This window comes from Streptopelia decaocto, assembly GCF_964273445.1.
Source record: "Streptopelia decaocto genome assembly, chromosome: 6".
NCBI lineage: Eukaryota > Metazoa > Chordata > Aves > Columbiformes > Columbidae > Streptopelia > Streptopelia decaocto.
The window spans coordinates 67302175-67317676 of NC_138660.1; the positions used below are offsets into that span (position 1 = coordinate 67302175).

At 43.3% G+C, this 15502-nt stretch overlaps 1 protein-coding gene across 1 annotated transcript in view; it reads left to right on the top strand.

Moving 5' to 3' along the window:
• GALNT13 (polypeptide N-acetylgalactosaminyltransferase 13) overlaps positions 1 to 15502 on the top strand; it is a 109493-nt gene that overhangs the window by 3093 nt on the left and 90898 nt on the right. The window contains exons 2-3 of the mRNA XM_082055870.1: positions 6288 to 6372; positions 7747 to 7998. Coding sequence (XP_081911996.1) covers positions 7857 to 7998 — 142 coding nt within the window. The 5' untranslated portion in view covers positions 6288 to 6372; positions 7747 to 7856. The remainder of the gene's footprint in view (positions 1 to 6287; positions 6373 to 7746; positions 7999 to 15502) is intronic.

The following is a 15502-nucleotide window of genomic DNA, read 5'->3' on the forward strand; positions in this document are numbered from 1 at the left end:
GGTTTAGTAGAAAGTCAGTATCTGAAAGCAGAGGGTTTAGAGGGAGTGAACCCAGATAAATCCTTCACAAATCTGACGTTATTTGCAAGCCGAGTGACTCTGAGGTGTCTCTGGGCACAAAAAGCTTCTCTTGCCTGGGTGGTGGGATGTGACGCTTTGGGGATCGATCCCCGGAGGAGCCGCTGTTAGTCCTCACCCAGCTCTAGTCCGAACAAAGCAACGCGAAATAAAGGGAAGGCTTTTCTTACAGAGACGTTCGGTGCAGATAAATTAATCCTTTTCCACTCGAATTTCTGAGTCATGGAAATGCATTTTAAGATGAAGAATAGGTCTATTTTTAAATGTCAAGCAGCTTATTTCAGGAAAGGAAAGAGGGGGAGAAACTAATTCTTAAAACACAAAACACTGGGTGGCTTTAACTGGAGATACCTGACATTTTTTCACTTCTTTTCTTCTTGCTAAATGTGAAAGAGCTTCCTGTATTGATCTTGGAGATTTACAGTTCTGGCATTAGAAGTTCTTCAGATAGCTGTACATGAATTAATAAACTGCTCATATTATTAAATGATGATTCATGGTTTTTGGAGGCTGTAGTACATATTAAGGTTTGGTTAGATCAATGTAGTAATATGATTTTTGTAGGCAAGATATCTTTTAAATGTATTTATTTTAAAATTAAGGTGTGCTTTAGAAAGGTAGGGTTGCAAACCTTAATAGTTTTTAGAGCGAGCTTGCCTCTTCAGGTTTTTAATGGCAGTTGCTCTTGTAGCAGCTCTGATAAATTTAATTTATAATGCGATGTAGCACATTGTAGCCAAAGTTTAACCAGTGGACTTTAGCTTGTGAGATCATATTCTGTGATACCACGGATGAAGTTACAATTTATTAGAGGTCTATCAGTTCTTGCTGGCTAATTGCAGGACTGCACCGAATGGCATCGGACGCTGGTTCTGCACAGATTGACAAAAATAACAACGCCAGATCTTTCTGTGACCGGCGCTTAAATATTGTTTGGTGTGACTCCTGCAGCTTCGGGAAGCGCAGCAGAGCCACGGGAGGCAGGACAGGCGCACCGCGCTTTGACTTATTAGAGGTGAAGGCTGGGAGCTGGAGGTTTCGGAGGAGCGGAGCTCTGCTCTGCCTGCCCGAGGCTTTGCGATCGCTCTTGTTTCTGCCCGGGAATTCCTCCCAGCAAACTTGTTTGTGCTCACTGTTGTGCTGACCTGGTGGCCCCTCGCAGGGTCGGGCCGGACGGAGCAGACGTGTGGGTAGATCGGCTCTGAGAGCTGGAAACGCTGCTTCACCGCAGGGCTTTGTGGATGCTTTTACTACCGAGGTGCATTCATTCTTTAAAAATTAAGTATTCTGCTGCTATCACGAGCTCAGCGCTCATTAATATGTACATCACTTGAGTGTCAAATGTTGCATTATAACAAGGATTTGCCAACAGCGGTAATTTAATGTGTCTGAGTTAACTGGTCCATAAAATGATCTGGTATTCTCGTCTATAGCACTCCTGTGGTCACTATTAGAGCAGCATCTACGGCCATCTGAAGGTTTCTATTTCTTTGCCTTTAGCCTGAAATCATTCAAGTCCGTACGAGAGGAGTATTTGAAAGGTGGTGAATTGAGATGCTTGCCAGCACGTAGAGATGTCAAACGGGATAAATTTCAGTGCTGATGGAGGTGTGAAGTCGCATACGCTAAAAGAACGGTCTGCGTGACAAATAGCAGATGCACCAGCAAACGCAGCGTGCCTCGGTTAGATAATGAAAAGGCTGGAAATTGCCCCTGGAGCCAGAGCAGGAACGTATCTCCATCCACTCGCTCGTCTTTCTAATGCACCTGCTGTCTGAAAGCTGCACACAGGGATGGGTGTGTGCCCCCAAAGGTCAACCAAGGCACTTTTCTGCCCCCTTTTCCTCCCCCAGCAGTGTATTTTTTTTCCCCCTCAATACTGTGCATTTAGAGGGATGTAAAGGAAGAGAGGGGGAGGAGTTCTGTGTGTGGTTTGGTGCTTTGCAGGGGTATTGGGGAAACAGTCTCTGTGGAAATATGCGGCTGTATACAGTGCTGTTTAGTCAAACCTATACTATAAAACACCCATGCAAATGACAGATTATCAGGAATAGGTGTTTTTGATTCTGTTTTTCAGCCGTAAAGTGTTGCATCTGTGCCGTGTGCTGCCTAACTGCAGTAATAACTGCGATGGGAATGGAAACGCAGCCCCATGCCCCATCGTGGCAGTGCTGGTGTCGCTAAGGCACGTTCTGCTGGGTTCTCTGTTCCTCTCCTGGCCTCGTCCTGTTGGTTAAAGCTCTTCTAGTGGAACTTGTCTGTGTGTGCCCTGACCAGGAGGCAGATTCAGGTCACTTTTTTCTTCTCCTGCGATACAGGTGTCAGGCTGCCGGTGGGATTCTAGGGTGTTTTGGTGTCCCGGGGGGTATCACCTGGTGCATCCCCAAGGCTGCCGGTGGAATTCTAGGGTATTTTGGTATCCCTTGGGGTATCGCCTGGTGCATCCCAACAACTGCTGGTGGGATTCTGGGGTGTTTTGTTATCCCGTGGGGTATTGCCCAGTGCATCCCCCTGGTGCTGTGGGCTCAGCTCTGGGACAGGCTGGAGGAGCAGTGGGAAAAAGGAACCCCCTCCCTGAGGGTGAACCCCAAACCCCGCTGCTGGAGAGCCAGGCTGGTGTCCGGAGGGCCCCGTGGTGGGGGAGCGGGCAGCTCGGGGGCTTCGGCAGAGCCGGGTACCCGCAGGAGCATCCCCTGGTTGCTAGGCAACCGCTGCCTGATGCTGCACCGCAGCTCACTGGAGATGCATGCAGATGTGGCCACATCTGGCAAGAGAAGGAGGTGTGGCGTTCCTCCTCACATCTCCTGCAATACCCAGTAGATTAAATCGCCTTTTTCTCAGGGCCTGGCTCCTGTTGGCACTTCATTAAGCTTTTAGAGCTCACATTAAGATCAGTGTTGACTTGAAAAGTAACGTTCAGCTCTATTTTAGAGAAATTGACTGGTTTGTTTTGAAACAAGTACTTTCGTAATAATAATGTTTTGCAGTTTGTATCCTTTTGAATCTAAACATCCGGAGTCATTAGTCAGTTTTGCTGGTCGGGGGGGTATCCGTGGCCAACAGAAGGTGCTTTGCACAAGTTGCAGTCTTGCAGGTTTGGTAGATGAGGCTGAGATCAGAGTAGTTTTGATATTAATTTGGAAGATGTAGTCACAGTTCTAGGGTGTAGATGGGCTCTGGGACTCTAACTGTGCTTCTGTAGTAAATCAGTAAAAATGCTGAGTGATAAATTGCGCACTTCTTCTGGTTTTCTTTGGAGGAACTTTTGTAAACAGTTTATTTCTGTCTTGCCCAAGGATTAGGACACTTAATACGTGCTGGCTCTTAAGAGTGGCAACAGATTAAGGGGCCATTCAAGGATGTGCTGATACTAATTTACAGAAACTGGCTGTTTGAAGAAGTGTGGAGATAAAATTTGATTACGTTTCCTCTGGACGGGTTTTTTGCCTGTGGTGCTTGAAGCGCTGCTGTGTTGGACCTTCTCTTACCCCCACCCCGTGTTGCTGCAATTTACAGCTCCTAAGCCCACAGCAGAGCCTGGAATTGCCACAATTCTCCCCAACAAAGTGTAAAGACTAAAAAGCAGCTGGAGGAAGCCACTGGTTTGTGAAACAGGTGGATGCTCCTTAAAGGAGCCCAGAGCAAGACATGGTACAGAAAGCCACGTTCAGTGCTCCGGAAAGGTGTTCCTCTGGCTGGGGGCTTTCAGGTAACACCTGAGGTGAAGTGTTTATGTGCAGCCTGGTTTTAGTTTTAATACTTTCAGTCCATTGAGTCACAAGATGTGAAGATCATGCTTCTGGCTTCACAGACTGCTCTTTCACTTGGGCAATGCTCATTTTTCTCCGTCTCTCTGGTGTAAGCGCTGGGGAGCATCTCCAGGGTGGGATGGAATGGATGCTGGTCCTGCCAGAGCAGCGTTGGAGGGGAACGATGGCTTTGAGGGGTCCCAGCAAGTGAGACCTGCGGGCTGGACCCTTTTGAGCACCACAAGGGAAATACTGGCTCGAGAATTCGGGCTTTTGTTGAATCGATGCACTAACCTGGGCTACGTGTCGGGTGGGACTCCAGGAACATCACTGGGGAGCAGAAAGTCTGTGCCCTACAGAGGGGATAATACATATATAGATAGATAGATATTTTCTTTTATTACACAGAGATATTGTTAAAGCGAATTGAAAGCTTTTGAGGCAACTGGATAGAGCAGTGATGAGGGCCATGGCTTGGAGCCCCTGAGAAAATTAAATATTGTTCATTCTAGGCATGGATTGAGTGGTATAAAATAAACAGGGCACAGGGCTGTGTGGTGAGTCGCAATGAGCAATCCTGAACAAGCGCTTCCTTTTCCCCGGTCTGGTCTGCGAGTGCTCTGCAGAGGGGCTGGTGTATTTTTAGTGCCTGAGAAAGGCAGGTCCAGGGTTTGCAGCTATCTTTAATTCTGCCAGTTTTTCAGAGCTTGGATTTGCAACCTCCATAACATTCTCTTACCACAGCACTTTATTGTGGCAATTTTAGGAAAGGCTGGCAATGCAGATGATTTCTAAATTTGCATACTGTTTTCTATTACAATCCCCTGGTTTTATTGCTTGTAACACTGCCAAACTGCAGGTTTTTTTGGGCAGGAATTTCCCTTGCTTTGTTGCCACTGGTTCCTAGTTTTTAAATTTGCTTTATTCTTAAAGTGGTAGCTCAAAAGCCCGGTATATTTATCACAGGCTGTTTTGGGGTGAAGGGATGTTTCCAGCCCCCCCAGTGCCCCCCCCTGCCATGAGCAGGGACATCTTCACCCGCTCAGGGTGCTCAGAGCCCCGTCCAGCCTGGCCTGGGATGTCTCCAGGGATGGTTCAGCCACCACCTCTCTGGGAACCTGCCCAGGCTCTCACCATCCTCAGGGCCAACAAAATACCTGCTGGTGCATTTTCTCTGGGCAATGAAATACTTTATTGAGTTTCTTCTTTTAAAAAAGTTATTTCTAGGGGGTGCGGAGTAGGAGGCTTGGCTCTTTGCCATGGGTAATCCTCACGTTTATAGCAGAGCAGCCCAGGGCTGGGTTAATGGTTGGAGCTTGAGGGCAAAGGCACTTTGCTGCATCTCGTCCCCGCGGTGAGATGCTGGGTGTACGGGGGGTGTGTTTTCCATCATTGCTGCTGTCTCCCAGCCTGTTGCACCAGCTGGATTCAAACACTGCGGCTTCTGTGTGTGCCATTTGTTTAAAAACTGCATGGCGTTGGGAATAGGCGTTTCCGATGGCCGGTCCGTGAATGTGCCCCCTTATGAGGTTTGCTCGCTCCTATTAAACCAGAACGGCTGAAGGGAAGGAATTTCTTGTGTGTTGTGAAGAGCCTGGGGAGGCAGCGCCTTTGTGTCCCAGCTGGTGCTGGACAAATCCTGTTCCGCTCAGCGCCACGAGAGCCCATTCCAGCCCCCTCGGCTCCCTTCTCTTTTTCCTAATAAAGATCTCTGTTATCTTTTTTCCTTTGTAATTTCCTATAATTAAGCTGTTCCCGTTGACTAACATATAAATGAGTTGTGCTAACCTGAGCCAAGGATTCCTGAGCCCTTGACATTTTAAATCAACTGACTGTAAATCACTTCTGCAAGAAAAAGAGCTACAGGTTGCTGTTATATATAAGACAGGCGGAAAAAATTATTAATGATTACATAGTAAAATAGCGCTTCAAGAATAATTTGAAAAACTATTTAAATCATTCCATCTTATTGGTTCAAATGAACTGTGGTTAAATTGTAATATACATTTATTTTATTTAGGGACTATATAAAATGGAGATGGCTGTTTTTTCACCGGCTGATTGAAGGAGGAGGTAGACTGGAGGAGTTGCTGGGTTCTCATGTCCCCGTGTGCCACCGCAGTTCATGTCACAGTGTGTTCCTTGGGGACACCCCGTTGGGAGGGACAGAAATCAGTGTCACTCCAAAGTGACGTTGCTGAGTGAGGTGATGTGGCAAGAGTGTGATGATGGTAAAGCTGGGCCAGCAGCGACTTAAGCCAGGAAAACTACCACTTGTGATACCGCTGAGGGTTTTTCAGAACTCAGATAAAAAACAGGATGTATAAAATTAATTAAGATAGGCAGGTTAAAATGTGGACAAAATGTATGCGTGCTTTTTTTTTATTTTTTAATATAAGAAATGTCTTCATGTACTAGAAAAGGCAGCCAGGACGTTTGTTTTTCTGTTTTGTTTTCTAGGCGCTTGGGAGGTTTTGCGGTTCAGTGCTCGGGGCCATGGCCCAAGTGAAGCTCCCAACCTGCACGTGGGACACGGCCCATAACGGTGAGTATCACGTTTAAATCACACAGAATCGACTGGGTTGGAAAAGCCCTCAGAGATCATCCAGTCCAACCCTTGGTCCAACTCCAGCCCATTGACTAGATCATGGCACTAAGTGCCATGTCCAGTCTCAGTTTACAAACCTCCATGGCCGGTGAGTCCAGCCCCTCCCTGGGCAGCCATTCCAATGCCTGACCACTCTCTCTGCACAGAATTGCTTTCTAATCTCCAGCCTCAATTTCCCCTGGCAGAGTTGAAGCCCATGGCCCCTTGTCCTATTGCTGATGCCTGGGAGAAGAGCCCAATCCCCACCTGGCTAGAACTGCCCTTCAGGTAGTTCTAGAGAGTGCTGAGCTCAGCTCTGAGCCTCCTCTTCTCCAGACTAAACAAGCCCAGCTCCCTCAGCCTCTCCCCATAGGGCTTGTGTTCAAGTCCCTTCCCCAGTCTTGTTGCTCTTCTCTGGACCTGCTCAAATACCCTCATCCAACTTGCAAATCTGCCTTAGACTTACGCTTGTGCTTATCTCTTGGTGACCCAGCTTAGCGTTGCAGGCAGGACTCCAGATATGTAGGTGGTGAGTGAGGCGTAATTGCGCAAGGCGGTAGCGAGGTGGTGCTCAGAATTGTTCCGCCAGGTAAGAGTTAATCGCTTTTAGTGCTCAGAGGCTGTATTTAAAATAGCATTACAAACATATTGTTTGAGGAAAACGAACATTTCAGCTTTGCTCTTTGCGCTCCTCTGTCTAATGTTCAATAAAATGGTGAATATCAGGACAGTCTGTTAGCGTTGCTTTGTCTTTTTGTGTAACCTTTGTGCAAATTTGTTACCTTGCATGAAAGGGATAAATAAATATAACTATAAATATATAATATTTGTTTCTAAATGAAGGGAAGTAAAATGGTGAATATAGAATAGTCTGTTAGCGTCGCTTTGTCATTTTGTGTAATCTTTATGCAAATTTGTTACCTTAGATGAAAGGGATAAATATATATGTGTGTGTGTATATATATATATATATACATATATATGTATAATATTTGTTTCTAATTGAAGGGAAGTAAAATGGTGAATATTAGAATAGTCTGTTAGCGTTGCTTTGTCTTTTTGTGTAATCTTTATGCAAATTATTACCTTGCATGAAAGGGATAAATATATATGTGTATATACATTATATGTGTTTCTAAATGAAGGGAAGTTATGTAGACATGCGGAAGTCAAAATGGTATTTGTAGAAGGATGGTAGAAACCAGAAAATTCCGGCATCTATGGGAAGGAGCAGGTGCTTTAACCATCTCCACCCTGCACTTTGCTCTACGTTTTTCAGTGTGATCTGTGTATTTGTTATTATAGCTAATCCATACGTCTCTTTGCCGGCAGTGGGATGCTCGTCCCTGCTCCCCTGTGGGGCTGCACCCGCGGGGCCGTGACTCAGCTGGGCCGGTCCTGCCTGTTCCCGGGGGGGACGGACAGACAGACAGACGCCAGCGATGAGGAGGTTCCTCTACTGCAAGGTGGTCCTGGCCACTTCCCTCGTCTGGGTGCTCGTCGACGTCTTCTTGCTGCTCTACTTCAGCGAGTGCAATAAATGTGACGACAAGAAGGAGCGGTCCCTGCTGCCCGCGCTCAGGGGTGAGTGCCCGCTTGGGCTATTTCACTCCATATATCCCTCTCTGCTGTCTACGTCATTTTTCCAGTTCAAACAGACAAAATACCAGGATCTGAAGTGCTTTGTTTCCATAGCGCTTTAGTGGTTTCTGAATTAGTTTCAGTTTATTTTAGTGTTTGAGCTTTGCCTGAGTCTTGGATGTTTTCCTCGGTGAAACTCTGATATGTGGAAGAGAAAACCAAAGTAAGTACATTAAGGACCATTGTTATCAGAAGTCATTTAACCTACAAGAGAATTGAGGCAGTTTTTTAATTGGTGAAAGATCCCTGTAAGCTTGCTTCTAAACTCTGCCTGAAACTATCATTATAAAAGATGCTTTGATTCCTTCTACTGCATGAAAACATGAGGATCAAGTCTCCAATGCAGTTGGAGCAGAGAGTCTCATCTCACCCAAATATTTTTAGCAATGTCATTTACTAAAGGGGAGTTCGTGGAAACTGAGCCTTGGTGGGCCCTACGAGTTCTCACGTTCATAATTGCTCATTTCCAGAGCAGCCGCAGTGATTTAGTGCTTGAAATGAGCCTGACGTGACTGTAGGAACCGTAACGTGGGCTCCCGAATGCAGTTCAGACTATAAAAATAAGTAAATCTATGGGAAATTCACAAGAAGAAGAAATATTTATGAAATACAGGTGTTTGTTTTTCCTTGTAAATTAACATCCTATTGTTAAGAAGTTCAGGTTTGGCATATGGGAGGTGGAGGAGCCTTTGAATCTCTAATAGGATTGAAACAAGATTAATTACAACTAGTGCAGCTGCTTTTGTAACGTGTTTAGTGTTGACAAGAGACAAAAATTGTGTCTGAGGCTGTTCCTCTCATCATAGATACATAAATACGCTGAAGCACCCATCCCGAGGTGGATTTATCTGCAGGATAAATCATGGTCATCCCTCTAAAAGCACTTCGGGGCTGTGGTTCGCTTGAGTTGATCATTTTGCAATAATTCGAAATGAAAATACCATTCAGCGATGGGTTTGTGCCTGGTAGTCCTCACTCAGATTGTATTTGGGACACTGTGCTTTGAACTTCCAATCATAGAAGTAGCTACATGGTATTAAAAATTAAAAGAACAATTCAGTTGTTTTTCCAAACAAAAATGCTGTTTGTTGCTATAGTTGTTGGGGTTTTTTTTCCCCCTGTTTAATTGAATTATTGTATTTTTAAACAAATATTAGGCAAGAATCTGGCATATTGTGAATAAAACAACCCATTTTGCCTACACCGCTGCAGAAAAGTGATCATAGACTGGTTTTGAAATACACCTCGGAGTTTTCTCAGGATTGATTACACCTTGGGATAGGTCTTTAATCAGTTGTATTTTTTGCGGTGTAATTGGGTAATTTGTAAAGAGAACTATTAGAATGATAGACTTTATTTAAACAACTCTGAAGTCAATGCAGGCTGAAAAGAAACCCCAAACCATAAGCGCGTGTCCCTGCTACCACGACTCACATTTAAATGGGAATGTCTGCAGCTCGCCAGTCTGAAATCACCTTTTTGACCCGTTTTTGTCAGCACAACACCATGCGCTACTGGCCTTTATTTTGACATGCTCTGCTGCCTGAACTACTTGAAGTGACTTATTCTTTCTTTACATTTAACTTACTGGATTTCACATGCTGTGCGTGTTCTGAAGAGACGAGCTTTCCGCACAGAAGCTCTAAGAAGCTCTTCGTTTTCAGAAAGCACTTATTGAAAACGTGACATTATTTCCACTTGAAAGCCTGGCAAAAGCAATACTGAGTGTGTTACAACTGCGCGTGTTCTGCTGTGATCCTGGAAGGATACTTGATTATCATGTACTTTAATAATTTTGTATAAAGTGTGCGATGTGTGGGGACACTAGCGCCGCTTTATTGGAAGCTGATTGCTTGGCTTTTTGGTGGGATTGCTGAAATTCCAGATGGCTTCTGCCACAAAGGAACATACTGAAAAAAGCAGAGTTAATCTACTTTATCCATAAGTTCTTGATTTCTTTTTAAAAGGGGAAGATAAAATAAAGCAATGCTCTTATGTTTAAAAACACGTACTTCACTGGTACCTCTACTCTGCTTGATGACATTAAATTACAGCAATTTCTGTAAACAAGAATCACTGAACATTCTCATCTAAAAGATTTTGGTTTTAGAAAAACATTATTCAGTAGATGGGAGCTGCTAATTCACTGAACAAAGACTTGCAGAAAGAATTGCAACAAACCCACTTTTTCTTATTGTCAGTTGTAACTGTTTTGGTAACGTAGCAGGTACTTTGTGGGGTTTCATGTTGGTGTATCCACAGACTTTAAACACGGTACAGGCTGTTCCAAATGAGTGCATGTGCTCTGCAGTGAAACTTGTATTCCCGTCCGCTACATTCAAAGTTAATTTGTCTGACTTTTGGGTTTTTTTTCCACTATCCTAAATATTTCTTGTTATAGTAGATATGCATACTGATGTGACATCATCATAATGATATATTTATTTTTTTTTGCTTTGTTACGGAGATTTAGCAAAATGTCTTCATTTATTTCTGCTGAATTACCTGTATTCTGGTGGAATAATTAGAAGAGTTTTTTAATCGTTATCTTCCGATCCAGCAGTTTACTGAAGGCACAAGCCTTTAAGTTGAAATGGAGCTGCTTTTTTGCTGTAAAGTACCTGCCTGGGTGCCATCACCTTTGTCTTGTTAATAGTGTGTTTGTCAGGCTCTGAATACGTCTAATTGAGAATGCAGATGAACTGTGAGCAGAAAAAGTGACATAATTACAGTATTTCCGTAAGGAAAGTCGCAGCAAGAATCAATATACTAATAGAAATTTGAATGGGACGTGGCAATCCAGCGTTTGAAGTCACTTAATCCATCACCCTTGTCATTAATTAGGAAGATTCTGCTGGTGCAGAATGGGGTGTTTAGAGGTGAAAGAGGTAAACGTGCTGTAATTGTGTTGTAATTATTGCGTATGAGATGATTGGGCAGCTCTGCGTCCCCATCCGGAGGGTCGGGTTGTGCCTCTGCTCCTTTCTCCCGAGGTTGTGGTGCAGTGTGAACACTCCTTGGGTACCCAACACAGGGTTCTTTGGGTGATAAATGCTGAGGAGGTGACAGAGGGTTATTTCCCAGGACACGCATCAAACAGACTCTTGGGAAGCTCTTCCCAGAGCCATCGATAATGCAGAAGCAGCATCGTGGTCCCATCACGTTCCCAGAGGGGCAGCAAGCTGCACAAAACCTGGAAACCCAGGTTTTACCTCGAATTTCAGGAGGTTGGGAGTAGGTCTGACCATGCCTGAAGAGCTATAAGAGAGAGGGAGGTTTCATTTCAGAAGAGCTACAAGAGAGAGGGAGGTTTAGTGGAGAGCATCATGTTGAGTGGGAGTTGGATCTGACTCCTCCCCAAACAGAAATGGGATAGTGCTTGTTCTGTCCCATGTTCTTGTGTGGCTTCCAGCGAAGAGTTGTGCAACTTGGTGACGTTCAGTGCCAGGGTTAATGACAACGCTGTTTCAGATCTTTCTCAAGGAAAGGTCTGTTGTGTTTGTGGGGTTTCTTGTTTTTTCTTCCCGGTAAGGTGTGTGTGTGTGGGAATGTATCTGGTCTTACTCAAAGTACATCTTATTTAAAGTACTGGATGGGCAGAATGGCAGATAAGCAGAAAGGAGGGGAAGTAGAAGCATTTTCTTTAATGCACAATTTACTCAGCACACTGAGCTTACAATGAAGAAGATGTTTAAACCATACTGGAACGCTATTAAATTCCAAGGTGCGAGATTAACAGGTGCCTTGTGATGAAGGTATGGAAGAAGGTACAGTGTGTAAAAGCTGGAGCCACGGTCCTTTTGTGGAAAAAATGGCTTGAGTGTTCTCTTTATTGGTCTTATGGCAATTTAGTGAAAATATTCTTATTAACTCTGGAATTCTAGTTGTCTGGACACACAAATGAAGTGCTCTTCAACACATAATTGATGCATAATTCTAAATAGCTGGGAGAAGGGTTTTACACCCTGAAACAAATTCATAAATGGTATGTATATATAATATTACCAGAGCTGTAGATATTTGCTACATACGTAATAATAAAGCCAGCTGCCACCAAGGGTGTCGTAACGTGTCTAATAAGGTGACCTGAGCAGTGCAAGAGCAGCACTTCTTTGGAAAAGTATTTACTGCAGAAAACCCACTAATCTCTAATTTCAACTTCAAGTATAATATGTTAGTGAAATGTATTATTTGCTGTTTGGAAAGCTGTCTTTGGAGACACTTGTTTTTGGCAGTTTTCTGTCCAGATTGAGATTAAAATATGTAGTGAGTTCAGGGGAAGTAAAATATTGCTTTCCAAATAACAAACTGGGGAGCAAGTGCCATGAACAAAACAGTAATTGTGAAGAAAGTGTGATTAATTAAAACGAATGTATGTGAGCGATGAGCATTTTGGTGTCTAATGCTTTTATGCAGATTTACTTTCTGTGTTAATTGTGTTCTCAAGAGCTGCAGAAAGTCTTTGTCATAAAACCAGTAGAAATTGTTAAAATGATATTTTGAAGAAAACTCAGTAGAAGAGGATGGTTCATTTATTCAAATCCTATAATGTATTTTTTTTTAAGCGAAAAGCTGTGTGTTATGATCATATAAAGCAAGTGAATGAAACACTTGGCTGCTGTGCTAGAAGTTTGGGGTTATGGCCAAGTTTAGAAAAGAAGGCGTTCATTTGGGTAGTTTCCATAGTAACGTGTTTATCTCTCAGATGACTGTGTGCATTGCACTGTCTGCAGTAACAATAGCAGCAAATATTTTTAATAGCACGCCGTAAAGATTTAATAGATGGATGGATGAGTGTGTATGTTGCACTGAAATCTTGTCACCAATTTGTTGACAAATAAAATTTCAAAGCGCTGATTTGGATGTTGTGACAGCACATTAAGTTTATTTATAGGTCTTCATCACACAGTTCAAGAAAAGAGCTTTTCTGAAGCTTGTGGAAGTGTCGACAGATACCAGATAGTACGAGGCAATTCCTGAGGTCTCTTGGTGCCACGTACGATGGTCACGGCTGCAAAGTTGTGCTGCCCCTGGTGCTGCTTTTGGAAGGACCGGCAGGATTAGAAAAAAGAGAAATATGTATTTCTTGTGCCAGAACCAGAAAATTGCTGCTGCTTCTGGTGCTCAGAAATACGGGAACATGTCAGAAATACGGGGACGCGTCAGAAATACGGGGACTTGGCCTCAAGAGACCCAGTTTAAACAAACAAAAAATACATAATCTCTCAGATTTTTTCATTAAGAGTGAACTTGTACAGCGCATATGTGCTGTGTGTATATATATATCTATATGTACTGTACACTATGCAGTATCACATGTATATACTCACTGTGTACACATGTTTAAGCTCTGGAAGTTGCTCAGGTCCATTGAAGGACCATTGTATCAGAAACCAATATGGAAATCTTGGAGCTGCTATTGAGGAAAACTTGTTGAGTTATTTACACGTACTTTGCTTGTTCTATGAAGTAGATACAATTAAAAACTCAAGTTTGTGTGTATTTCAGCGTTTTTGTGCATCACCCACTCCTGCCGTAGTATCTTAAATGTGTCCAGTTTATTGAGCTGGGTTGTGATTGGAGTTTGTGAACAAATATCCATGGGAATTGTTCGGGGGATATTGAGAACTGCAGTTTACCTTGTTGACAGCAAACACAGGAATATTGGGAGGTGTCAGAAGCGCTTTCCATCTGTGGTAGCTGACAGAAAACTGACGTGGGGCTGACATCATTGGAATGATGTTCTCCCCAGCTGCCAGAAGTTGGGTAACTGCAGAACTGTGCTTTAGAGCCGCCTGGAAACTGGCGCTTCCCAGTCCCCAGATTACTTGTTAAAATGGGATTTTAAAAAAATGTTTTCCCCTGATACATTAAGTGGTTTATAATGATGCTTTTTAGCTTTTTGGTTGTCATATTGGAACTAAATTGTTAGTGTGAAAAGCTTGCACGGGTCTGTTTCCTAGAGGTACGAATAAAATGTTAATTTTACATAACATTTCAGATTTTAATTGAGAAAGCAATGAACTGTTGGGTTTTTTGGGGGATTGGTTATTTTTGCTATTTCTCACTTTTTTGAAGTGCAAAAACTGTGTCACATTGACAATATTATCCCTGGTACCCAAACAATTTCCAGGTGTCCTCATAAAGCCTATTTGGGTTTCTGGAGCGCGCTGGGTATGAGAGCACTGCCTGGCTCATCTGAACTCCATCAGCTTATCAGGCTGTATCATTCCTTATTCCTTTCAATTTACTTTGCTCTTCTGCCATGTTTTCAGTTAAGTTTTTAATGCTTTTGTTTCATTGCTTTCATTTGTCACGGCAGAGCTTGTGAATGATGTGTAGGCATAGATATGTCTTGATGTTTGGGGCTGCATAGGTTTAACAAACGTATGTATTCTCCCATTAACAGCTTAAATTTTTATGTCTCTTAGTACAAGAGAATAGTAGTTTCCATCTAAATTGGGGATGATTTGCTTACTCTGGTAGACTGATAAGTATTAGTGGTTTTAATGATGCAGGTACAATATAAAAATTTAAGTACAAAACCCAGGGACCTGTAAAAAGCTGAAAATACTTAAAGGGAAACGATGGTTGAATGTGCAAGGCAGGAAAATGTATCATCATTTCTAGAAACTTTAGAGATGCCATTTGAGGGGCAGCAGGTTTGAAATGAAGATGCAATGCAGGGGGGATGATTTTGCATTATAACCAATAGTTTTCTCCAGAGCAGTTATTCTGATGGCAAGGTGTGTAAATTGCAAGGCAGAACAAAGTAGCTGCTCTTTCAGCTGTGTTGAGAAATGTCAAGTCATCCCTATGAGGATTAACAGCAACCCAGAATGTGGAAGACGAGCTTTCCTTTGGAAGGGCAGGATGCGCTTTTCGGCTGCTTTGAAGGTTTTTAGGTTTTATAGTTTACTTTTTTGTGTTCAGCAGATGGATCTTAAGATTACTGGGAATTCTCAGGTGTTATCTTTTCTTTTGGCAAAGCCCCCGTCCCCATTTGGACCCACTTGCTTCCACAATTTCTTGACAATCGGCACCTCGGGAGAAAATAGTTTTATGGAAACTGGAAAAGTTTCACAGAAACCTCATGTACTTCTACCTGATGGTAGAAGCTTTTATAATGGATATTATCTAAAAATTATGACTCCTTTCTTGTTATTGATGCCACATTCCCAGACTGCTAATGAGGCTGCACTGATTTCAGGAAAAGTCTGCAAATTAGGGTCAGTGCGCACGAGGCTGTTTGCGAGAACTGATCCCTGTAAGGGGAGCCCAGGCTGCCTCCGGCCCTTCCCAACCCCGTGGTGAATAAGCTTTAAATCGTTCTACAAATGACACTCCATATTCGATTCTCTTCCTTACTGTTTGAAGCTTCAGCGCAGCAGAGTTTTTCATCTTGATTGAGTTCTGTAGAGGTTGTAAGAAATACAACAAAACGCTG